The sequence below is a fragment of the Cygnus olor genome, chromosome 4 (genome assembly GCF_009769625.2).
Source record: "Cygnus olor isolate bCygOlo1 chromosome 4, bCygOlo1.pri.v2, whole genome shotgun sequence".
NCBI lineage: Eukaryota > Metazoa > Chordata > Aves > Anseriformes > Anatidae > Cygnus > Cygnus olor.
Window position 1 is genome coordinate 32,384,893 of NC_049172.1, and position 24,245 is coordinate 32,409,137.

General features: G+C 40.0%; 2 protein-coding genes across 27 annotated transcripts in view; both read right to left on the bottom strand.

Annotated features, from left to right (window-relative positions):
* The window catches only part of MND1 (meiotic nuclear divisions 1), a 39,965-nt gene extending 36,002 nt beyond the window's left edge, over positions 1 to 3,963 (bottom strand). The window contains exons 1-4 of one of the 3 annotated variants that reach the window (XM_040555042.1): positions 3,850 to 3,963; positions 2,869 to 2,934; positions 1,982 to 2,039; positions 10 to 158 (exon numbers count right to left, since the gene is read on the bottom strand). In XM_040555042.1, the coding sequence (XP_040410976.1) occupies positions 10 to 158; positions 1,982 to 2,039; positions 2,869 to 2,934; positions 3,850 to 3,852 (276 nt within the window). In that variant the 5' untranslated portion in view covers positions 3,853 to 3,963. Of the gene's footprint in view, positions 1 to 9; positions 159 to 1,981; positions 2,040 to 2,868; positions 2,935 to 3,100; positions 3,249 to 3,355; positions 3,647 to 3,849 lie in introns of those variants that run through there. The other 2 variants (XM_040555043.1, XM_040555044.1) reach the window with 2 other exon arrangements.
* A 3,746-nt stretch (positions 3,964 to 7,709) lies between these two features.
* TRIM2 (tripartite motif containing 2) overlaps positions 7,710 to 24,245 on the bottom strand; it is a 112,471-nt gene continuing 95,935 nt past the window's right edge. For 17 of the 24 annotated variants that reach the window (XM_040555028.1, XM_040555030.1, XM_040555031.1 and 14 more), the window contains 4 exons: positions 17,352 to 17,532; positions 15,838 to 15,908; positions 13,263 to 13,403; positions 7,710 to 12,214 (listed from right to left, as the gene is read on the bottom strand). In XM_040555028.1, coding sequence (XP_040410962.1) covers positions 12,062 to 12,214; positions 13,263 to 13,403; positions 15,838 to 15,908; positions 17,352 to 17,532 — 546 coding nt within the window. In that variant the 3' untranslated portion in view covers positions 7,710 to 12,061. The remainder of the gene's footprint in view (positions 12,215 to 13,262; positions 13,404 to 15,837; positions 15,909 to 17,351; positions 17,533 to 24,245) is intronic. The other 7 variants (XM_040555038.1, XM_040555035.1, XM_040555034.1 and 4 more) reach the window with 1 other exon arrangement.

A 24,245-nucleotide genomic window follows, 5' to 3' on the forward strand; every position in this document is an offset into this window, starting at 1 on the left:
CTGATTTACCTGAGACTGCAGTTCTTCTAACTTACGCTTCCTAGCATGAAGAGCTTTACTTGGAAAAGCCCAAAAATAGTTGGAAGTTCCAATTCTGTCAGTGTCCACCATGCCATCGTCAACTAAGCTTTGCAGAATCTCTTTCACTGACATTGAAGCTAATAAAAACAAAAATATCACATTAGAACTGCATGGCACCTCCACAGAACCACGGAGAATTATTAATATAGTTAGATAACATCTACAGTCATCTGTATGAATAATTTACTGTAATGTCAGCTATCTGGAAGGTTCCAAGAGGACACCATGCTTGATGCTTCACTTCAAAGAATGAATCCCTTTGAAATCAGTGGTTTCAACATAAAGGCTGCTATTCAGTACAGCCTGCTACCAGATGTTTGTAAACCGCTCACAGCTATCACAGAATATACATACTTATTACAGTACAATAGCATAACAAACGCATGAGGGGGCATTTGAAAAGTTGTCTTGCAATCTTAATTATAACATGGATTAACTTACAATTCCTTGATTAGGACCGTGATTACATCTCACTTTGCAATGCTTACCAACGCATTAAACAGCAGCAGAGGCACTAAACCCACCTGCATACAGGCTCATGAGCGACAGATTTTACATTTGATTTTATTCAGTTCCAATACAGAAAGTCGTTGTGACATTATATATGTGCAGGAATTGTTCATTTTGTAGCAAATGTGGGATACAACCCACTGCTTTAAGAATTATTCCATTTCAGCAAAGGGAAGTAGTTTTCATCATCCACAAGTGCTGCAAATACAAACACCTTCAAGCTAATTCAGTTTTCAGTGTCTGACTTGCAGTTTTGGGTCTAACGGGGACCCCTGATCAGAAACACCCCATCTTTTGGAAGCTAAATGCTGAATGCCAGTATAGGCAGTAGAGGGGCGTCTCCATGGACTAAGGGTTTTTCTTTTCAGAGGAACTGGGACTTGAGCTTAGTGACTAAATGCCTCCACATTCAGAGGCAAGATGAATTTGGACTCCTCAAAGGTATTAATGGCGTTAGAAACTCTGTATTTTTAAATATGAGATTCCAATGCTTATACTTACTGTTTTGGATCCTCTTCCTGCAAACTGCAACTAAATATACAATAGTTTTTTTGACAGACTAATCAAGACAGCATTACAATCCTATGAATATCTCTGCTAGCTGCTGACATAATGTGAATATGGCAAAGCAATGTTTTTCAGTGTGTCTGCACTTCTCCCAACAACCATCTTTAGCCATTACTCTCATAGTGCCACACAGATAACGCTAATGAAGGGCAGCAGCACCCACACAAACACCACTCTCCTTCCCCCTCTTACCAGCGAACACAAAAGAAAGCAGAATGAGGACTATATAAAACAACTCAACAGCATAAGAAAAATCATCTCGGATCTATCTGAAAACCAACAATCTCATCAGGAATGCTTTCACTGAAAAGACAAACCCCTTCCCTTTACAGCTATCTAGCCAGTTTGGGGGGAGGGTGGTGGCGATACTGAAATTCACCAGAACATTGACCATGTACAATTGGACTGGCATTTTAAGATATTTGTGACATTACAGACAGAGACGTAAATCATCTGCTCTCTGCTTGAGTATGCATAATGATTTCATAGAATGAAAGCCACTGGATGCTGGGTGTCTCAGAACCTGTGAAAAATCCCATTCCATTTAGTGGTTAACTTGTAGGTAGCTGTGGCATGTCAGTAATGTCTAATTTTGGCACTATCATCCAATTTGAGTGATGCAAACATTAGCAAACCATGATAGGAAAAATCTGTTGATGTTACTTCAGCAGCCCTGCCATTGACCACTATCTGCCTTTCCAGACATTTTTCCCATTACTATTAAAATCACAAGCCTATAACCAGAACCAGGAAAATGTACACTATTTGACCTGTCCCCAAAATAATTTATGGCTCAAGAGAAAAAACTTTTGTAAATACTTACTAATCCCTTTTTCTTTTGGAGCAATCTTCTCTATATCCTTCAACTGGAACACATCTTTCTGTGCAAAACGTAAAAGATACTTCAGCTCCAAATGACAGCACCATCTAAGCCTGTATGATTTTTACACTAAATCAATGCCAATAAAAGCAAGTAGGAAATAAACTGAATGTTTATGTTTTGCTAGGGAAATATGATGTATATCCCTCAATAGAATTATGGCATTTTGAGAAATTAAAAAAAAAAAAGACTACTGCTGTCTCTAGAGTAACAAAGAAAAGAACGAGACTTTTTTTCTTTGTCACCAAAAAGTCACCAAACTTTGCCTAAATTAGAGTGAAAATCCCTTTGAGGGCACAGAGTCCGGGTTAGACTGTCTGCACCAGATGCACTGCACTGCATTGCTCAAGCACTGAAAGGTCACAGTAACTGTTTTAATAGCATCATGCCGTACATATCCCACCAGTATACCTGTACGTCTGATTTTTGGATCTCCAGGTTTCTTCTCCCCAGTGACCTTTCAGGCCTGCTCTGATCTCTTGTAACACTGAGATTTCTCCCACCTCTCAAACTCAGTGAGATCCTTCTTAATCACTCACTGTTGCTCTTATGGTAACATACTCAACGTGAGAAGATTTGGCCCCCTTGGGGAGCACATTGAGCATTTAACAACACCTGCGCATCTCTACACCTTGGCTCCATCAGGGGACCAGCCACCTGATCCAAAGTTACACGGATCCAGCCCTGTCCCAGTAATTTATACAAGGACAACATAGGGCATCAACAAAAAGCACAGAAACATACACACAATTCCTCTACAATTAACCTCCTTTTAAGGCCTGTCTTCCCACTGGATGTAAATGCAGGACAATTGTAAGCAAGTGACTTACTGTTTCAAAAAAGATCTCCATCATGCGAGCTCTCTTCTCCTCAAAACTCAGCCCTTTTTTCTTTGACTAGACCAGGGAAAAAAAAAAAAAAAAACATATTCTGCCATCTGCATAAATAACATCTGCTCAGAATTCCTACCTACATACCTCTAAGTTATATTTGCCATCCTTTTAAATACCTTACCGCTAACCCTGAGCTTTCACAAAGAATCATTACACCAAGCTGACCCACCTGCAATATATTAAACTGTTGGAGCTGTACTGTAAGTTAGGAGGCCACCTTTCATGCAATCTAATCAAGCTCAAGCCTCAAGGTTTCCTGGCGTAGCCAGTTTGTTTTTTTATTTGAATGTGATTAAATGTGTATTTATGCCAACTCTCAGTAACTTTCCCAAATGTTTAATAGCTCTTAAAAATATAAGAATGATTGTCTCTTACTTTTTGTGTTTATAATATTTGTGTTTATAATATAAATATAATATTTAACCATGCTTCCTGTAGACACTAATGTGAAAGGTGATAAAATTGCATTTTCCGTTACTAGGTCTTCAAATTTCCCACTCAGCTTTCTAATTTCAAGGTCACGTTTTTAAAGCTGTTTTTCTTCCCTTTCTTTTCTCTGTAGCTGTGTGACCAAGCTGTAAAGAACACGGACTGAAGTAGAAGCAAAGGGCAGAAATATTAGGATATAGTAACGTTAGGATATAGTCTCCCACAGACGGACAAGATTTTCTTTCACTAACTGCATTTTCTATATTTTTAAAAAGCATTATTAATGCTTTCACAAGCCTCCCCTCCACCCGGCCGCCCACGGCCCCTCTCCAGCAGGCAGCGGCCGTTACCCGCCACAACGGCCCCTGCCCGCCCCGCGCCCCTCAGCGGCCCCCACCCCGCTAACGGCGCCGCGGGGGCGAGGAGGAGGAGGAGGAGGAGGAGGAGGAGGAGGAGGAGGAGGAGGAGGAGGGCAGCCCCGCCACTTACCATGGCCGCCTCCGGGCTGTGTTTGATTTGGGCGCCAGCGCCAGGGCAAGGGCCGCCGGGAAGCCGCCTGCGCAGCCCGCAGCGCCGCCTGCCGACCGGACCCGGCCGCCCGCGGGCAGCCGCCGCCGCCGGCTCCTGTCAGCGGCGCCGCTCGGGGCTGGATGAAATCGCGTTGGGGGGAAAAGGGAAAAAAAAAAAAAAGTAAAATTACATCCTGGTTTCTGCACCTTGTGGAGTCAGCCGAGAAACAGAGCCTCGCGTTTGAATAAAGCAGTTGCCGTACAACAAATCCACCTCTATTTTAATACCACGAAGCAGTTTATTACTTACCTCAATTATTTAAAATGCCACATTTGTTCGTTAACTTTTTATTTATTTTTTTTTAATCTGAAATCATATGCCCTCGTAGGCAGGTGAAACAGATTTCGTTCCTGGCTAGCTGTCAGTTACACCGGGTGCAAGTTACAAAGCCTACTGAGATGTAGGGGCCATGATGAAGTTCCTCAGATGGCGTTGCCCAGGCTTTACCAACAAATTACATTCACCCTTCCCGTACTTCTCAATGCACATCCATTTTATATTTTGTGTGGAAAGTGCAATCTTCTTGACAGATATGATTGCCGTATCTTTGATATACTTTGTATTGCCGAAATGTCTTCACTTCCACAATAAAGAGCCTAAAAAATACTTAAAAGCACACCACCACTGGCTCCAACCTTGTTTTTGAGTCTCTGTCTACAGCCATGGGTTTGAAAACCTGCAGGATATGTGCTGTGTGCCTCTGGGTAGCGACACCCCCAAGACAAGACGTTGTGGCCTTTGCACTATGCAGCCCCACATACACACTATGTCTTCTTCTCCCAGGCCCAACAGCAAACGTAAAATACAGCCACACTAACGGTAGCCTACAACTACCCGTATCGCACACATAGCCTGGTGAGGGAGGATGTGGGGAAACGAAACCCCTCTCGACATATGGAAGCAAAGGTCTTGGGCGCATCTGGTGTTGCTGAAACAGTTGTTCGTCGCGATGACTGTTCTAACAACGTTAATTACTTACAGTTCATTGTAATTATTAGTTGTGCTGTAATTACCTTCCTTCGGCTGCAGCAGTCTTGAGAAATTGCTCAGCACGGTAACAGCAAGGGGTTCCTATCTACCGTACTAATTGTAGAGTTTAAGTTCAGGCAAATAAAAACATGCCAGCTGAAATGTTCAGGTAGTCCCATAAATATTTTTCAGCGCTTTTATGAAGTGCCCCCTTTCCTGAAACCTGAAGCTCTCTTCCACACAGACCTAGCAATGGTTTCGTTTTTCATTGTGTGCGCCAGTGTATTGCTAAAAATGAAATGCAAGTTAGAAAGGACATTATTAATATGAAGTGTAATATTTATACAAAATACAAAGCTGCTTGTTTTCTTATTCTTCCTTGTGCATCACATTTTCAGCTCGTTAACCTGCCGTGAAATCTGACGACACTCCTCCTCACCTGTTTTGAGGGCTCTTGCTCTCTCTGGGTGCTTCCCCGTTCCTCTGGTCGGCCCTCAAAGGGTTCCCTTCCTGGGGCTCCCAGCAGCAGCTGCTTCCCTCCTGTCTCTGTGCCCTTCTCTCCCCCAGGACACTGGCCCCTTCCTGCTCCTTCACAGCCGGCAACGAAACCCAGCTCCGCTCCTCTCAAAAGGTTCCTGCGGCACTTGCAAAGCACCTGTTGCAGCGTGGATTTTCTCTAAGCAACACGTGCGAGGAGCAGAGTGGGTGTCGGAGCTAAAAATGCCGCAGGGAGATGAGGAGGAGCACGAGGGGAGGGTGTTCCAGAGGGGCACGCAATCTGAATTGGTTTGGGGCACAGGCCTTGGTGTCTTCTAATTAAAACTAACTTGTTTGAAAGAACACCAGCTGGAAGAGGTCCCAAACAGAAAGTACACAGGAATATCTCCTGCTCTGTCCAGTGACGATTGTTTTTCGTTACTGAATAGAGTGTGAAAGAACCACTCTTAAAATACAGAAAGGTCTGGCATTTTTATGGGCTTGGGAATGTTTAAATGTGAATGTTTAAATATAAAATGACAATGGATGGAAATGCTGTGGAAGGCTGGCACATAACTGTGCTTTTCTATTAGAAATTTGTTCTCATTTCTGTGTGATTTTCTCAAGTTCTAACAGTTTGGGCTGAAATTTTCTATGCTCAGTGTCTGAGGGAGATGTCTAAGCACCAGCTGCAACAGCTTTGCAGTTCCTGAGATCTGAGGCGGAGAAAAAGACCATTGCTTTGTCAGTGTTAAAATATGCTTACATGAGATAGACAGATCTTGTACTCCTTCATTTTGCTCTTAAAATTCTGTAATTTAATTACATTCATAAATTCTGTTTGAAAAGGCATTACAGTGGTGTTGGAAGGCAGGAAGGTTAAGTAGGAGAACAAAAATTGTCTGTTGTACTTTGGTTTTGTTCCTTTTGGATATGTGCACTATAGGGAAGTCTTCACATGAGCTAATTTTTTCAACAGAAGGAAGGAATTCAAGTTGACTAGCAGATGAATTCATTTCCAGAAAATTAACAGCAAACCTTCTGAGTCCTGTGGGCTACCTTCCACGACATCCATATGACTGACACCAGAAGATGTTGCAGTGGAGCTGGAGGCTGGAAGACAAGGGGAGCCCTGGGAGCTGCTTGCCCATCGGTGATTATACCAACACCTCTGAGGGCCCAGCAGGCTGCAGTGGGACGTGGCAGGGCATCAGGAGGCAACGCGACCCACGAGTAACCCACACAGGGCAGTGTCTACAGCATCTGCTGCCTCATTTCATGCTCAAGCAAGTGTTTGGGCTCCCAGCCTGTGAACAGGCATTCTCCCTGCAAACATCTGACCCGGTAGGAGATGCTAGCTGGCCCTGCACCAGTGATCACTGCTGCCACAGCTTTGCTAGCAGACCTCTGAAGTAACCATTTACCAACTCGCTGAAATGAGTAGCTTAACTACTAGTTTTTCGGTAATGGGGCATTTCACATTCATCTGACACACGGGAGGGTCAGGAAACTTCAACTGGAGGTAGCGATGAGCAGCAGACAGTGGGTTTCTCTTCCACCAGCACAGCTGGTGCCTGGGGAGAGCATCTGTCCATAGAAATTACATCGACTGTTCCAGTTCAGGGAGTTATTTTTGTCTCGTACAAATTACGGACCATTCACATGAACTGTCAGCAAAACTATGGGGATAGTTAACTGCAGAGCAGTGCAGCTGCATGTGAAAGAGAATTTTAGCCTAAGGACCAATGAAACAGTTTTGATTGTGTAATTATTTATAAGTGGTTAGCAGTCCTAAAGAGAGAGGTTTTGGATATCTCAACATGGGCACCCAGAATATATGTGCCCTTTTAAACTATTTTGGCCTTGCTTTCCCTGACATTGTTTCTCATTTGTGAAAACAGGATTCCATATTCCTGTTCACAGGACTTCTAAAAGATCATGTGCTCATCTCTGCACAGAACTCAAGTAAGCACCACAGCAAGGCCAGAGAGGCAGTTGGCCATTTACTGCAGAAATTTCCTTGTAAAGAGCAGCATTCTCCAATAAAAATGTTAATTTTGATCATTGAACCTTTGATTACTGAACTGGAACATGGAGGACAAGGAAGCCCAGTTCTCCACCTGCTTCCCAAGAGGATCTAAGTTCCTCTTTCACTCTTTTTTTTTTAGATAAAAGCTAAAGACCTTTGAAGTAATTACAGTTTTCTTGGCTTGTGACCTATGGTATCAGAGTTTCCTTTTCAAAAAAAAATTACCCATCTTGCTACATTATGGAGATATTTTTAGGGACAATGAGTATGAAACACATGAAAAATAAAATCTCAACGGGAATAACAGAGGAAACAAGCTTTATTTTTATTATTTGAAATTTTTGTGCGTGGTAAAGATACACATTTGACTCTGATTTTCCTACATTTCCAAGACAGAGTAATTTTTTATTTTTATTGTCGGCTAAAGCATCAATAATACCGTGGCACACAGGAAGCTAAAACTACACACACACACACACACACAAACACTTTGATGCGCATCTTTCATCCTCGACCTTAAGGAGACAAAGTTTGTGTTTAGCCTCATAGGGATTTAAAAACAAAACAAAACAACAACAAAAAACAAACACCACCAACAAAAAAAAATCATCATGAGTTTCAACAGAGTGCAAGACTTCCATAAGACTTACATGTACACAAAACATATGAAATGGACTTACAAAGGTGGAATGTACAAAAAGCTTTAAAAAAAAAATCAAGAGAAAAGACAGACTCTTGGAACCAGAAAGCTGCAGCGTATCAACTGGTAGAGATTTCTAATGGGGGTACTGCCGTACACTATGCAGCTTAGGGAACATTCCCATGTCATAAAGCCAAAGCAAAACTGTCCGGGTTAAGGCCGTGTTGCTCACAAACATCAACTGAAGTGCTGTACATTCATCGCAAATAACGCAACCAGTTAGGAACCTTCCTACTGCGGAGCACGGACACCTTTCGCGCACTCTCCACAAACAGACCAAAACAGTCACTGCTCACAGTTCTTCAAGAAAAGTCTCAATGTACACCATGGTTTCATAACTAGCTGTCACCCACAGCTGGAAGTCATTTCTTTATAACAAACACAACATATTGGGCACTTATAGTTCTCATTATGGCAACACTAGATCCTTAATTATAAAAAATAGTGACATAAAATTGAAAACCCTCTAGCTTTTACAGAACAGAAGAGCATTTACTAATAAATAACTCTCCGTCTACATTAGACAAATGCTTTGCCTTAAGCCATTTTCCTTTTCCTATTCAGCTACGTTGCTGCTGTTTTAAGCTAGGTAAAAATCCCCAACTATTTGTAGTGGATCTATGTGAACAGATCCTCTTATTCTGTTCACAAAATAATGAAAATACAGTTGGCTAGTTTGTCCTAAAATACTCCAAATTACACAAGATCTGATGACCTTTTGCGATTACTTTTGAGTTGAAGATTAGTTAAACGAAGCACATACTTTCACCATTCATGCTGCGCTGCTAGTCAATTAGCATTCCAGGGAAGTCAAGGGAACATTTGGTTATACCTGAAATCTGGCAGCAGAATGCCTATAAAGCCTTTAATAAATGCTAACAACTCAGTAAATCAAGTAGTGCAATTTTGACGTTCGCTTAATTGAATGAGAAAACAATCTGCCAGGTTTTTTAGAACAGAATTTCTGCTTTGGTTGTTCTTTGTAAGGTTAGTAAGCCAAGCATTTTAGCTAAGTTGACTTGAAAAGCACACTGCAAAAGCAACGTGTTCCTCAGTTTTCCTGTGCCAGGGAGATAAGGCCAGCCTTCGGAAGGAAATAGCCTATGCCACTGAATTTGAAACTGTAATTTGTAGCATTTGCTATCTATCAGAAGGCAATCCAAATCAGTGCCCTTTTTCAAGTGCCCTAAGTGCTAGTGGTGTCCGAAATATCAATAAGATGGAAAACCCAAACCACTATTCAATCTTAAGAAAAAACCCACATCACCCCTAATGCTGTTAGCTCGGTAGCAAAGGGGGTTGTGTGGAGAATTCCACGTTTCATCAGGATGCAAAGGGTTGACATAGGCTATGTAAAATCCTGATGAGCAGGACGGTGTCAAATGAACTGAAAATCTCCACGTAAAGCAGATGCATGGAACAGTACAGACCTAAGTATATGTTTTGATATATGGGTTAGGGTCTGATTTCTGTGGTTCTCAGAGTTCCTGGCAATGGAGGATTTGGCAATGTTTCTTTAGAGGAAGCCACGCAAGTTTAGTAAAATGTTATTATGAAAATTCAAATTTGGAACTAGAGTCAATCAGTAGTATCCATAACTAACAGCAACAGTACATTTTTCGTGTTTTTTGTTTTCCTCTCAAAGAACCAGAACTCTTTTTTTTTTTTTTTGTTAAGCAATATAGTTAAAACGCTATGTACCTTTGTTCATTGATAATTAGCCATCTAAGGGTATTCCAATGTTAGAAATTGTCAAAAGGCTGCTTATAAGGACACTTAGAAGAAAATTACTTGATCATCATAAAATTTGATATATAACTTTGTTAAATTTTGATAGGACAGTTTATTGTATAATATCTGAGGTAACTATCATCTTAGGAATTTTAGGACAAACTCAGTTCAAGCAGAGGCTATTTTTTTCTTTTGGTAATAACAGACTTGATTTTTAACATTTCAAAAATGTTACCACCAGTTTCTTAGCTGCATTATATAGTCCAAAGCTTATGCCTTATACACAAATATTTATTCCAATGAAATAAGGAAACTTATCTTTGCACGAGTTTGTAAATTGGTTCTAAGCGCAAAAAAAACTAAACAAGGGAAAGAGAAGAAACAGTAATTAAAAGAAACAGACAACACTACATTTAAGAATTTGTGGGTCTGCATTTTTACAAGTCAAACGTATCTTTACGAAAAACCATTCTCTTTTTTTCCTCAAGTTGATTGAAACAGCTTTAACCTTTTAGAAATAAGACAAATACCTGTAATAAGTCATTTAACAAAGGTTTCTTTCAATTTTGCAAATATGCTTAAAACATTCCCCTGTTCCTGACCCAATGCCCTTTTGTTTCAAGGCCCTAAAAATTAGAAGAGAAAAATGCTACTTGCCAAACTATTTTAGGCATTGGCAGCACGCTCACCAGCTCCTCGAATGAGGTTTAAGAGAGAGCACCACTGTTTCTATATTAGGCTATGGTAGCAATTCATCTTGTGACCATTGGATTTAGAATTAAGAGTAAAGCCAATACTCCTTTAAAAAGGACAAGTACACACTTAAAAATAAAAAAAAAAAAAAAAACCTTTAAAAACAGAACCAAGTCATGTGATTGTAAGCATTTCCAATTAAGATAATACTTCAACAAAGAACACAGTAGAAAGATCTGGCAAGGAAGGAGGAGGGACATTTTTCAGAGTACTGCCATTGTCAAATGGCATACATATGTTCCAGTTTGCTGAAATAACATACATTTACTTTTTAAATTGTTTTCTGTCGGTCAGTCATACATACATACATACAAACAAATCAGAACAAATCTCACAGTCCTTATTTTATCCTCTAACAAAATTCCCTTTGATGAAGAACTTCAGGAATTGGTTCAAATTCATTCTTATTTGTAATGCGTTTTTTCCTCATGTAAAAAGAAATAGCTTTGGTAACCCTTGGCTTTCCTATACAACCTCTGTTTACCACAGTTCCTTTGGTTGTATAATGTAGGTCCTCCATAGGGGTACCTTCTCTGGCTTTCTGTCCTGTGTGATGCTGCATTTCTTTTATTTGTTAATACAATGAGTTGCCTTAAGGAAACATGGCAATGAACACATACGAAAGAGTGGCACACATGAGGTTAATTGAGTTGACATTGTAATAACCCTGATCCTAATGAACTAGTTTGGTGTCAAAAGGTCTGTCGTTATACAGAAATTCAGCTCTCACTAATGTATCACTACAATTAAGCTTTTCCAGAGCTTTAGAAATGTCAGGTCTCTGCAAAGTCCTTCCAGCACATTGAGCAAGAGGAATAGTGAAGAACAAGCACATGAAACAATCCTTCATTAATCCCACAGGAGCTGGGAATTTGCATTGATTCTCATAGTGCTAAATGTTGAGCTGTGTTAGGTCTGACAGTTAGAACTAGACTGATTTTGTGTGACTTAACTTTATACTAAAAGGACCTACTTGTTATAGATAGTAAGACTCAAGAATGTTAAAAGTGTAATACCTACCATGATAATGAGATCTAGAAGATTCCCAGGATCACCTTTGGGTGAAATAATGCATAACAATGACACTTTTTCAAATTTGGAAGCTCTGAATAGGAGCTACCTTTCGCAGTCTTCAAATAGCTTTGGGGACTTTTCCCCAAACTTTTCTCATTTTTGCCTAACTACTTAATTCCAGTTCCGTAAATTGCAGTTTGTGTTTAATATCACATTGTCTCTATGAATTCGGTTAAAGAGGATTCTGTGTATTAACCCTTACAACAAAAAGTTGAGTGAGGAACGTAAGAGGTGCAAGTTCTATGTAAACAAGGTTAAGTTTGGAAATTAACATGAGAAGTCCATAAGAGACTCCTTCATAATTAAAAATGAACTCAAAGTAGGAGACATCCTGCCTTGGATCTCTGGGACCAGTTTTTGCTTACGGGTGGACGATTATCCATCTCCAGAGCTCATTGTTACTGTAAGTATCGATAGACCTTGAAGCAGTGATTTCCAGAGTCTGCAACTACAACGTGGCCATCTGAAGTAAGGGACAGACCTTGGGGGCCATAAAGTGGGTCAGCAGAGGTGTTAATGTAGGATAAAAACGATCCGCTTCCATCAAAGACCTTTGGGGTGATAAAGCACATAAGAAAAGTTATGAATAAAAAAGAAAACTAGCAGACAAAAATCTGCTTTCAGTTACACCACTATTCTTATTTTTCAAACTGTTGGCATACATACATACACTAGAATAAATATGGGCAGAATCTGATCTGTTATTCTCATAATATGCAAGTTTATAAACAAATGTATTTCCTTATTAAAAAGAACTAATTAAGGCTACCAGGATCTTTGGCAAGAATTAAACATGCAACAGAGTAATAATAAAAAAAGCATCTCGGCTGTTCCTTGCTCTAAAAATAACCAGCTAGAATAAATCAAACTCAATCAGGAACTCAACCAACACCTTGTTTTCCTAACAAATCTTACTGTTGTGGTTAGCATGAATCTTAGGTTCCCACACAGAGAAAACCAGGAATTTGTTTACACTGTTGACAGTGCTTCCTGAGAACTACTCACGAGCAGCTCCCTTATTTTCATATTCAGTGAAACTAATGTCTACATTTAGTTACTTATTAGATATTCTTTGGCAAATAGGAAAGAATTTTGTGATTAGTACTTGAATGATAAAAAGAGTGCAACTCTCTTAACATAAAAGCAGAATATTTTTCCAACATTTTAAAAAGATGATAAAAATCTGCTATATTTGCCTCAGGATCTATACAGACAATTTGCTTTTTTGTATTTTCCACCATGTCTCCAATCTTCTGTTATGATGATTATTATAAATTACTATAATCTCAGTAAAGCTTGTAAGTTTTAACTCATCAAATAGCTTTTTGGGAACTACTTGGAGACAAGAGCCTTGGTCTAAGTAACCATCAGACTTGCCAGCAGTCACGCTGGGAAGCCCGTGGTCTGACACTACCATTTCTAAAAGTGGTACACTACCACTTCAGACCTGCAATGAGGCATAGAAAAGGCTGTGTTAGAAACCACATCACTTCCAGGGCTGCTGTCCTGCTTCTTGGGAATTCTGAAGACTTTAGTGACCAGAGTTATCGATCCATTAGTTTTCCTAATCGAGCACCTTTGAAATACACAAGTCTCTACCTGTATTCGGCTGTTTCCCCAATCTGCTACAATAATATTTCCATTAGAGTCTACAGCTACTCCAGTTGGTGCATTAAACTGTCCATTTCCTTCTCCGTTTGATCCAAACTTCAGTATGAATTCGCCCTCTTGGTTAAATACCTGTATGTGTTTAAAAAAAAAAAAAAAGAAAGAAAAAAGAATGGCATCACATCAAATATTACTAATCTACTACTACCAGTTCACTTATTAACAAAATTGGGAATTGAAGAATTCCAAGCAATATTCTCTGCCTCCAGTACTCACTCCCTCTCTCTCTCCCTCCCCACCCTTTCTCAGCATGGACATTTATAGTTCTCCTATTTTTCTCTTATTTTAGAAATATTTAGCAGAGTGATCTATTTGCATTGCAAGGAAAGGCAAGAAAGACTGTAGCAAGGGTTGCTTACATCTGCATTTTCAAAGACCTGGTAAGTTTGCATTTCATTTTGTTCACATGCTTCAAACCATGAAAATTTGAGTTGAGACTATGAGGTGAAATCAGACAATGATTAAAGAACAAAGAACTCACTGACAATACCAGCACCAGCCTACATCCTGAAAACAAGCTAAGCAAAATAAGAAGCATTCCCATAATTAAAAAAGCCAAAATATTTAGAAAGTGAGATTCAGGATGTCTCATTTACATAATATCATAACCATCTCCATTTATTTTCATCCATCTTGGACCCAGGCCCAGCTGTGCCACAAGGTCCAGCAGTGTCCTTAGGGACCAGCTGTGGCCCAAACAAGAAAATGCAAAGACCTGACAAGTGCCAAACACACACCGAGGTGCTAAGAAGGTGGGAGATGAGAGGAAATCATCCTCTTCTCCAACACCCACAACGGACAGAGAGAAAGCCTTTGGGGGTGGAAATTAATGAAGCACCAGGGTGATGCCTCAGATGATGAAAAACAGTAGAAAAAAAGTCAACTAATAAGAAAAAACAGGCAAAGATAATTTGCTGTCTGCCTGGGTTAAAATGGGGTGGTCAGTGACAGAACGAGAGAGAAGCCTATATTGAGGAGGATTTTCCATGCCCATGGGAAGATAACGCTTTGCAGAGTGAGGATGTATAATTCAAGACACTGGTGGCAGGAAGGGGATTTGGGAGCCATAAGAATGAAGATTATTTTTTTACAAATGTATTCACTATTTAAAACAAAGTTTACTCTCTGCTCTTTTCCTCACCATCTAACAAAAGATTATGCATGATTCAGTTTATAAATAACTCTCCAAAGTGTCAACAATTATCTGCATTGATTTAGAGAACGCTACAAAAATAAGAATCTTTTCCAGTTAGTACCAAATTGCAACAAATAACATTTTTATCCCCTTGAGTCACACCAGACACAGACAGGACGCTCTGTTCTCATCAGCGATGCAATTCATTTTAATTCACTAAGATGCCTCATTTCTTACATCTGTTCACTTGCTTTTGTTCATTTTAGTTGGCCCTCGTTGTTAACTCTCTCCAGGCATTCTTGTTACCACAGTAAGCCCTGCTGGTGGAGAGGTAATTTATGGAGCCACAGGCCTCCCGCTGCTAAATCACGTAAACACTCTGCGACAGGGCGCCTGCCACAGTCTTGGCTTCATTGTCGTAATCCAAACCACGAGTCACTATTTCTTCGCCGATTCCAAGAGCATACAAAAGCAAGATCACTGTTCAAATGCTAGGTGATTCAGCACCACTACGGACATCAAGGAGTATATGCTCAGTAGTAGGCAGACAGAAATTCCATACTCCACGTAAACATACACAATTTATCATTTTAGTTACACTGATGAACTGGACTGAGGCTGCATCTGTGCAGAGTGCAGAAAGTGACTGAAAGGGTTTGTCATGTCCTGAAAACAAACACAGGTGACTAATTTCTGAAATGGCCTATAACTCCGTAACATAAATTTTCCATCACATGACATCTCAACATTCATCCTTGTTCTGATTTATTATTGGGACAAACAAATACACCACCCTATCTTACCACGACTGTTTAACGGGCCATGAGTCGGGACTTCCCGTGGATGTAAAGACTAGTGGACAGTTCTGCCCTGTGCAGGATGTACTGGATGAAAATTGATGTATTACGAAGTTGTTAAGACTATCACATTATAAATGGATCCATAATAGTAAAGTTTATAAATATGGAATTAAAGGCTGTCAGGTATCTTCACTTTGATATACGTGTATTCTGCTAGAAAAGTGGGAAGATTTTACTTAGCTATTCAAAAGTAGTTATCAGTTACCTAAAATACCAAAGAACAATAAATAACTGGCTTGGCAGACAGCTAATCAAAAATAACCACAGTGATATAATTTATGTCAGGTATACCTTATGTTTAAGCAATTGAATTAGAGAACATGACAGTGAAAACAAAGACAACTGATTATATCTCCATTAAGGAATGTACTGCATGCAAAGATCTTCAAATGTGCAGTCCTCCCATCAGGCCTCATAGCGAGCACGATCTCTTTGTTTTTAACAATATTTTCCCCAGGAAAGTATCATGATATAATAAAAGGCTTTCCAAACTGCTATTAATTCACAGTACCTTGACAGAATGGTTATGAAAATCTGTAACGATAATTTCATTGTTGCTGTTTACGGCTGCAAAATGAGGACCTGCAATACAGAAGAAGAAGAAAAAAAATAAAAATAATATCACTAAAATATTTTTTCAAATAAATACATCAAAATATCACTATGATTTCTGAATAACAAACTGTCAAATAGGACAATCCATTTCAAATTACTCATATTTGAAAGAGTAAATCAAATTACTCAATTTGAAAGAACAAATGAAACATGAAATTCCATTTCATGTTTAAAAAAGCTCAGCATGCCTTTTTGTAAACAAATCATTTATTCTTCAACCATTTGTCAGCTAGTGCTATCGTATCAGTAAGCACTGTCTGTTCCTTCCTCTTCCTCTATATATGGATGTCTACATAGATATTACTACGCTTATTAAGACGGTGCAGTGCATAGGGATAAAGTTGTATATATAAAATGAAAATACTACCCAAAAAGTACAGTTTTAAATGAAATCTTCTATCCTTTGTTCGCTCACTTCTTACAAGCTCTCAAGGAAGCAAGTTTTAGGATAAATACAAAAGTTAACTAGAATAATATTGCCAGGGAAAAACTACATTTTTGTTTTCTTGTTTATTGAACTATGTGTGCAAACTTACATAAGAAATGATAACTTGAAAACAGAAAAGCACCTGAATCAAGTGACACTTGGCTGTGTTACAGCCAAAGCTTTCATAAATTATAGTTTTACTTTTGCCACGAGACATTGAAAGAGATCTCAAGTCAGATGAGAGCAGTTATATCATTTAAGCTATTTCTCTCTTGTGCTATGAGCTTGTCAAAACATCAGACCAGCCTTTAACTACTTATTCTAAGTGACCAAACACCTGTAAAATGACCTGCATGTATAATTTGGTGTCTTCGTTTCAAATTTTGAAAGAAACGCTATTCATTCAAAATATATATCAGTTTTGTTGTTTTTCTTTAAACCTAATTGCATGTTCTAATTGAGAGACACCATGTGCAAGTAGTCAGTTGAATATATAAGTGGCAATTTCCCCAGACTGGCATTTGCCATTTGCATAACTGTGTCTTCCTGATCTCAGTCTAACACTGTTCCATTACGCCTATTTTCTAATGGGAAGATACTACTTAGGGCATGGGTTAATGTGTATCTGATCACAGGAAATACAAAGCACGATGTCTGAGTTGATTATCATGAACGGCTTAGTGTGGGCATTGCAAAGCATTTATAAAACACTAGTTAAGATCAGTCGTTCTCGGGTCAGTGATATGAAATGCTTCCAGGCACAGAAAGGTAGATAAAACAGCCCAATTACAGCTACGTTTGCGGAACAGATGTTGCACTCTTCTCAGCCAGTTAAACAAATGGTGAAGTGAACAGGAGCTGTGTGTTTAGTAGAACCTTTCCCCCGCTCAGGAAAAAAATGAGTAGGATATAGCTTCTTCAACATGCTCAAACATCATGCAAATGTGAGCAGAAGAGGCAAGAAAAGGGGATTTACATATTACCATCAAGTGTACCTGCAAACTGCTTGTCACCATTTCCTCGGCTGCCGAACCTGGTGACTATTTTCCCATTTGGCTGGAAGATGAACACGCAGCAAGCTTTATTGTCCACCACAATGATGTGCCCATTACGATCCACAGAAACGCCTTTAGGGCCCATGAGCTTTCCAGACCCAATTTTGGCCTAAAAGGGAAAACACAGAACAGGAAAATACATTAACATGATAGAAGTAAGTTAGTACTGTTCAAAGATGTCCTGTATTATAGACACACAGTAGCATGGAGAGAAATTTTTGTCGTCAAAATTTTGCCAGAAGAAAGTGATTGCTTTTTCAACTGATTTTGTGTACTTCATTATATTTTCAGCCAAGCAGAAAGATTGTTTTCTGTATGTTCTTTCTGGAGTGGAAGATCTGCTACCTCATTAATCTCCATGTCGTCTTCCACCAGATCTACCTGGGACTGCTTAGACACTTAAAGTGTCAGCTGAAACCTGCAAAGGAGGTAGGATCGTGCTGCCAAACTGCAAATGAGGTAATTTCTGAAACACTAAAGAAATCACAGTTTGGTCCTATCTTAGGTGAAATAAAATTATTTCCGTCACTTTAAATAGGACTTGTTGTCTACCAAAAACATCTGCCAGGAACAGGAAAGGAACTGTATACAATATTGTACCAATGGGAAAAAAAAATATATATATATATATCCTTCAGTGGAGATAATGTGGATCTCACAGTGAGTTATTTAGACAAGGTAGAGAGCTCTCAAATCAGAACATGTTAGAAGGTTGTTTAGTAGGTGTATAAACACTGGAACGGGCAACTTATATACCTTGTTATATATTCATAACATACATATGTATGTTTTTATATACGCCATTATAATAGATATTACAATATAATTATACATATATATGAAAATACTTCTTTAAGTAGGCTAGACATATACATGGGTATTTACACAGCTGATTGCAATTGCCTTTTATTGGGTTTTGTGCATTACAACGGACTAATGGCAGGTCAGACTGTAGCTTAGCCTTCCTATTCTCTTTTATTATTATTCCTCTTCCTTTTTTTAAACGTAGAGAGGCAACTGTTGAGCTCAGCCTTGCGTTCTGTGTTTGGTCAGACCTGCTTTCTATTATTGTCACCAATTACAGCTCATCCTCAGAGCAAGGAGCTGTGGGAAGCTCCAAGCTGCACCTCAGCAGCCCGGAATATTCCGGATTGTCCTGTTAGCACAGTGAGGAAGATGGGCTGTTAGCACACTGGGAAGATGAGCTTGTAACGGACATGACTCACGGAAATCAATACATTACTAGAAGTCTCTCAGTTGCTACTGTGCTGAGTATGGTATAGATGTGCGGAACGGAGGTAGCAACCAGATGATTTTCCTCAGCCTGCAGATGGCTCCTGACTGAAAGCTGTAGGTACCTACACCAGAACTAGTGAATGTTAGATACCTTTTCCAGACCCCAGGAAAAGCCAACAGAAGCTACAGCCAGCACCTCTCCTTCCAGGAGAAGCACACAGGCAGCCACCACTGGCCTAGACATATGCACTGACTGCCTCTCAAAAAGCAGGGTGAAGCTCATGGGGACTAAGTAGGGGATCTACATAGTGGGTGGCTCTAGGCAACAGCATCCCACCTAGCCCAGGGCAAGCAGAAATTGAGGCAAAGCCTTCACAGAACCCTTGAGCTACCCAGGTGTATACCCAAGAAGATGCTATGATCACCTCCCAAACCATTTCACATTTTTCACCATTCTTTTTTTTTTTTTTTCCCCAGGCAGATTCTAGAAGCTGGTTTAAACTGCATACAATCAGTCGAGTTTCGACCTTTCCATTAAAAAAAAAAAAAAAAAAAAAAAAGTTATAAAAACACCACTACATTGTTTGGAGTTTTTGTTTTTGGAATACAGCAACTTGCTTTCTGGTTTGGGAGGGGCAGGGGGGAGATGGGCAGCTTAAATGATGGGCAGATTTGGAAGCAGTTTCCCAGATTGGCTCCAAAAGTCTAGGCTCCTGCTGGCCTTATTACTGTTCTGGACAGGCAATCCTGGCTGTGTTGAAATTATGGATCCCAGAGCTTCCAGGCCCTGTAGTAATTTGTCAGAGATATCCTATAAACATAATTTCCTGTTTCCAACTGAATTTAAATGAAATAGATAGGAAGAGATTCATATTCTTTATGAAAAGACCATTTTTCACTACATTGTCTTTGCAGAAGGGACAGATCACCACTTAGAACAAGTGATGCATTTGCCTTCTGTGTCCATCTTCCTGCCCTGCTGCAAGTGGTGAGGAGTTTTCCCCTCTGCTCAGCACTGATGAGGCCACACTTGGAGTACTGAGTCCAGTTCTGGGCCCCCCCAGTACAAGAGAGGTGTGTACATATTAGAAAGAGTTCAGCTTAGGGCCACCGAGATGATCAAGGGACTGGAGCATCTCTCATGTGAGGAGAGGCTGGGAGAGCTGGGACTGTTCAGCGAGGAGAAGAGGAGGCTCAGAGGGGTTCTCCTCCATGTGTACCAATACCTGAAGGGAGGATGCAGGGAGGACAGAGCCAGGCTCTTCTCAGTGGTGCCCAGGGACAGGACAAGAGGCATTGGGCACACACTGTTATACAGGAGGTTCCCTCTGAACATCAGGAAGCACACCTGTGTGGGTGATGGAGCACTGGCACGAGCTGCCCAGAGAGGCTGTGGGGTCTTCTCCTTGGAGATCTTCAGAAGTCACTTGGACATGGTCCTGGGCACCCTGCTCTGGGTGGCCCTGCTGGAGCAGGGGTATGGAGCAGACAGACCCAAAGGGCCCTTCCTACCTTAACCATCCTGTGATTCTGTGAGTGGCTGAAGCTGTCTTAGTCCATGACTGTCAAGGCATAACAGATTACAGGGCATGGAGAAGATCTATTGCCTAACTCATTTTGCTCAGTTCCCAGATGGTTTTAAAGCAAACAACCACATTAGTATCTGAAAAAGCTCAGCTGTCCTTAGGAAACCCCATGTTCCTACTCTACCGTGCATTCTCATGGGTGGGGTTGCAGGTAGAAGTAGGAGCCATCCCAAAATAAAGAAATCTAGATTCCCTGAAGCTGTCTAGTATGAAGTCAAAAGCATTACTACCCAACCTTGTTCAGTCTCAAATAAAGAAAACCTCAGGGAATAAATCTTGCAGCTTAAAAGACTACGCTTAGCTAGCATGCAATGATCATGTGTCTGGTTTATGTTCAGATACATATGCTCTTAGAAATTGCTCAATATTTAGACAAAAAATACCTAATTAAATCATGCTAAAACATCCCCAGGAAAAACTATTAAAAATGACTGTGATCACCAAGGGAAAGACATGAACACACCTACAAAATGCATTCAGGTTTGCATAACAACAAAGCAACAACATAAACCAAATGCAAATCAGTAGATTTATTTCCTCTGGGGTGATTAAATCATATTCCCTTCTTTCTTCTGGGATGCCTGGGTGTTTGTCTGCCTGTGCATTGCACCACCTTCTTACCATCTTTCTATGATTCCTATGGAAAAATGACTCAGACTCATGAGTACAGTGTCTTCCTGACCATATGAATACATAAGAAATAATGAAATAAAAAAAAAACATGAATAAATCACGTACTACAATAACAGGCACTCAGTACTGAGAAAAGGAATAAAAATCACTATCCTTGGGCCAGGATTTAAAATACAATTTGCAGGCAGCAATAAATTATGTCCAGCTAGAGCCTGAAGTTCTTTATACTAAGAATCTCTGTTTCCAGTTTAGATCAAAATACACTAATGACACATCACTGGGTCTGGCTGAACATATGCTTTGTGTATTTTTATTTCAGAAGGTTTCTTGGAATTATAGGTTTGATTATTTAAAACAGAGTATTATGAAACCCAGTCACTCCTGTTAAGTTTATGAATGGAAGTATTTTCAGACTTCTCTGCCATTAGAAATGAATAAAGTATAATGAATCATCTGAATCCTTAATACAAATACTGTGTTTAATTGAATTCAGTCAAGGACATTATGTCCCTTATTTTATAGGCACTTATGAATTTAGATTGGTTTTCAAATATGTGTTTATAAAGCCACTCTACTAGAATGGAAAATATTCTACTCCAGGATATTCATAGAGGTTTTTAAAAAAAGAGAGCTAGGCTATATAAAAAAATGCGCTAGACTGTATATATATATATATATAAATATACAGACTTTTCCACTGAAGCAGTAGGTGTGTTGGGGCTTTAAGTTCATTTCCACCAATCTTGTTACTGTCAGAAAGGTTCATGATTGTTCATGACTGTCAGGAATTAATTTAGAGACTTAAAATACACCTCTTCCTGTTCCAGAACTTCCTTAACATGGAGATGCATCATCACCACACATTGCAACTTCACACGATAAATGGATTTATCATTCACTTGACTGTCTTAATTGAACCATGACCACATACCATACTCCACAGAACTTTTCCTATCTAAACTTGCAGCCAGCTTCAAGCAGCTCCCTTCCTAGTCCCTCTAATGAGACAAGAAGAAATAAAAGTCTGACAGGCAAAGTGTTTCCTTCCATCTTTTCCCACCCATCTTAACATGATGTCTTAACTTGATTTACAGCTGTGGTTGGCTGACAACAGGCTGTCTTAGATGTGACCCTTCAAGACTGGAAAGAAAGAAATCTCCTCAGAGGACCACAAATCCTTCTTGTGGCCCTAGCCTCCAGTTCCTTCACTAGGTGTGAACACCACCCCTGACACAGAGGCTGATTCTGCTGCTTCAGCATGTGTTCTCTCTTAGCCTAGCAATTAAGACATCTTCTATAACAATTTTCTTAGGCAATTTGAAAGTAATTTACGGAGGAAGCCAGCATTGTCACCCAGTTTTTATACATGAGCAAAATAAAGCACTAGGAAATGAAATGAAAGATTAGTAGTCACCTGTGAGACCCATAACATAGCCAGAAAGAAAAGCCCCAATTTCTAAGACCCTATCAGATGCTTTATTGTTCAAAGGATAATGTAGCCTTTCATTTTAGGAGACTCATGTTTTGGTGTAACTTTAGCTTAGGGTTTGCCAAGCTCTGCATTATGCCAGCTTCCCAGCCTTGAGAAAACGGAGCGCTGTCTGTGTTGCCACCAGCGACTGAGGAAGGTGACACTTCTCTGCCTGGCAGGGCCTGCTGGGGTGAGTCAGCCCGCTTCTGAAATCAGGGAGGTGCCTGGGCCTGGCTTCAGGAGAAATCCACCTCCTGGCTCACACCTCTATTAAATGCTGCTAAGCTAAAGGAGAGTAAATACAGAAAGAACAGATTAAGTACAACACAGGCCCCTGATAATGCTGAGTTAACAGCTAGCAGACCACTTGTATCACAGATGATGCACAGTGTCTTGCAGGCACAATCCTTAGAGATGAAACACCATTATCCCTTTGTCTATCTGTGTATCTTCGCCAGCATTGCCCAGTTTAATCTGACGGAGCCCCCTTAAGAATACCATTGCCAACACCTAAGAATTCACGCAGCTCTTCCCAGATTCCCACAGGCTAGACCTGGTATATCTGTGTCCTGTGCTTCAACTGTATGATTACACCTTCCATCCATATATAACAGGCTTCCGCAAATAATCCTGTATTTTTCTCTCACAAATATATTTTGTTGTATGAAATCTAAAAGTAGTATTGTATATTGTTAGTTTCATCTCTCATTTAATCAGCCTAGTCCCAGGAACTACGAAGTCCAATGCACTCACTAGTATTACCCACACAAACATTGCCGACTTCATGTAGCTTGTGCAGTCCAACAGAAACATTAACTAAAAATGAAGCCAGGCTCTGTGTCAGAGGAACTACCTTAATTCATTTTTTTCAATACTTTTCTCGCTGCTGATAGAGTACAGTATGTAGGATCATGGCTCCTCCAGAGCCACGGCTTTTTCCTCCACAGCTGACACCATCCAAAATGCTGGATTTACAGCCTGTCTGCAGAAGGAAGGAAAATGAACCCTCCACCCTCCGTTTCCAGATCAAGCCAGCTCACATTAAAGGTGGTAATAATTATTTATACCACACTTAAGTTACTCAGAGTATTTGGATTCTTAAATAACTACATCTTTATTTCCTTCTGATATCTTCATTTCATTCAAGGGCTTCAGCCAAAGTGTTCCTGTGTACATTTTGGAAACTACTCAAGGAAGATCATGTATTCTCTGCAAATGCAAATATTTTTAACAGTTGCATTACATATTAGTACTGTTTTATTTTAGCTTGGAGTCTACATAGGATCTGGATACTTTTAAAAGCATACAGGTGTCTGTTTCTCAGAAGGGGGTCACTGAGGACCCTGCAAGCAAAACTAGCTATTTGCTATAACATCTGTCACTTTGCAAAGACTAATAAAGGAAGGCCATTTCTTGGCAGCCACGAGAACATGTCAGGACCTGAGCTTTTTGGTCACTAGGCTGCTGGAAAATGCCAAACAGGTGATTTATCTCCAATACAAGACTCTAGAACTAAGTAACCGTGGTAGAAATTTCCCTACATGTTTTTTATCTCACCAAACAGTGTGCTGCTAGTCTCTGCTAGAGATGGCTATTTCTAGCATGCATTGTCAGACTTTGTAACATGCATTCAGAGAACAGCACCAAATGGAGGCAACCTTTAATTCTCTCTGGAATTGCAACTGACTCCCAAACGAGAAAAATACTGCAGGTTTGCAAGCATTCGTGTAGTACAGTAACTGTCTTTTTATTTAACTCCTATAAGAATCACTAGAGCTGCTATGAAAATAAGCACACTCTTCTCAGAACTTCTCATTTCTGAAGCCTAAGACATTATTTCCTGCAGTTTTCCCATTGCACATCACCCCAGATAAAATACTCCTGACCATGCTATAG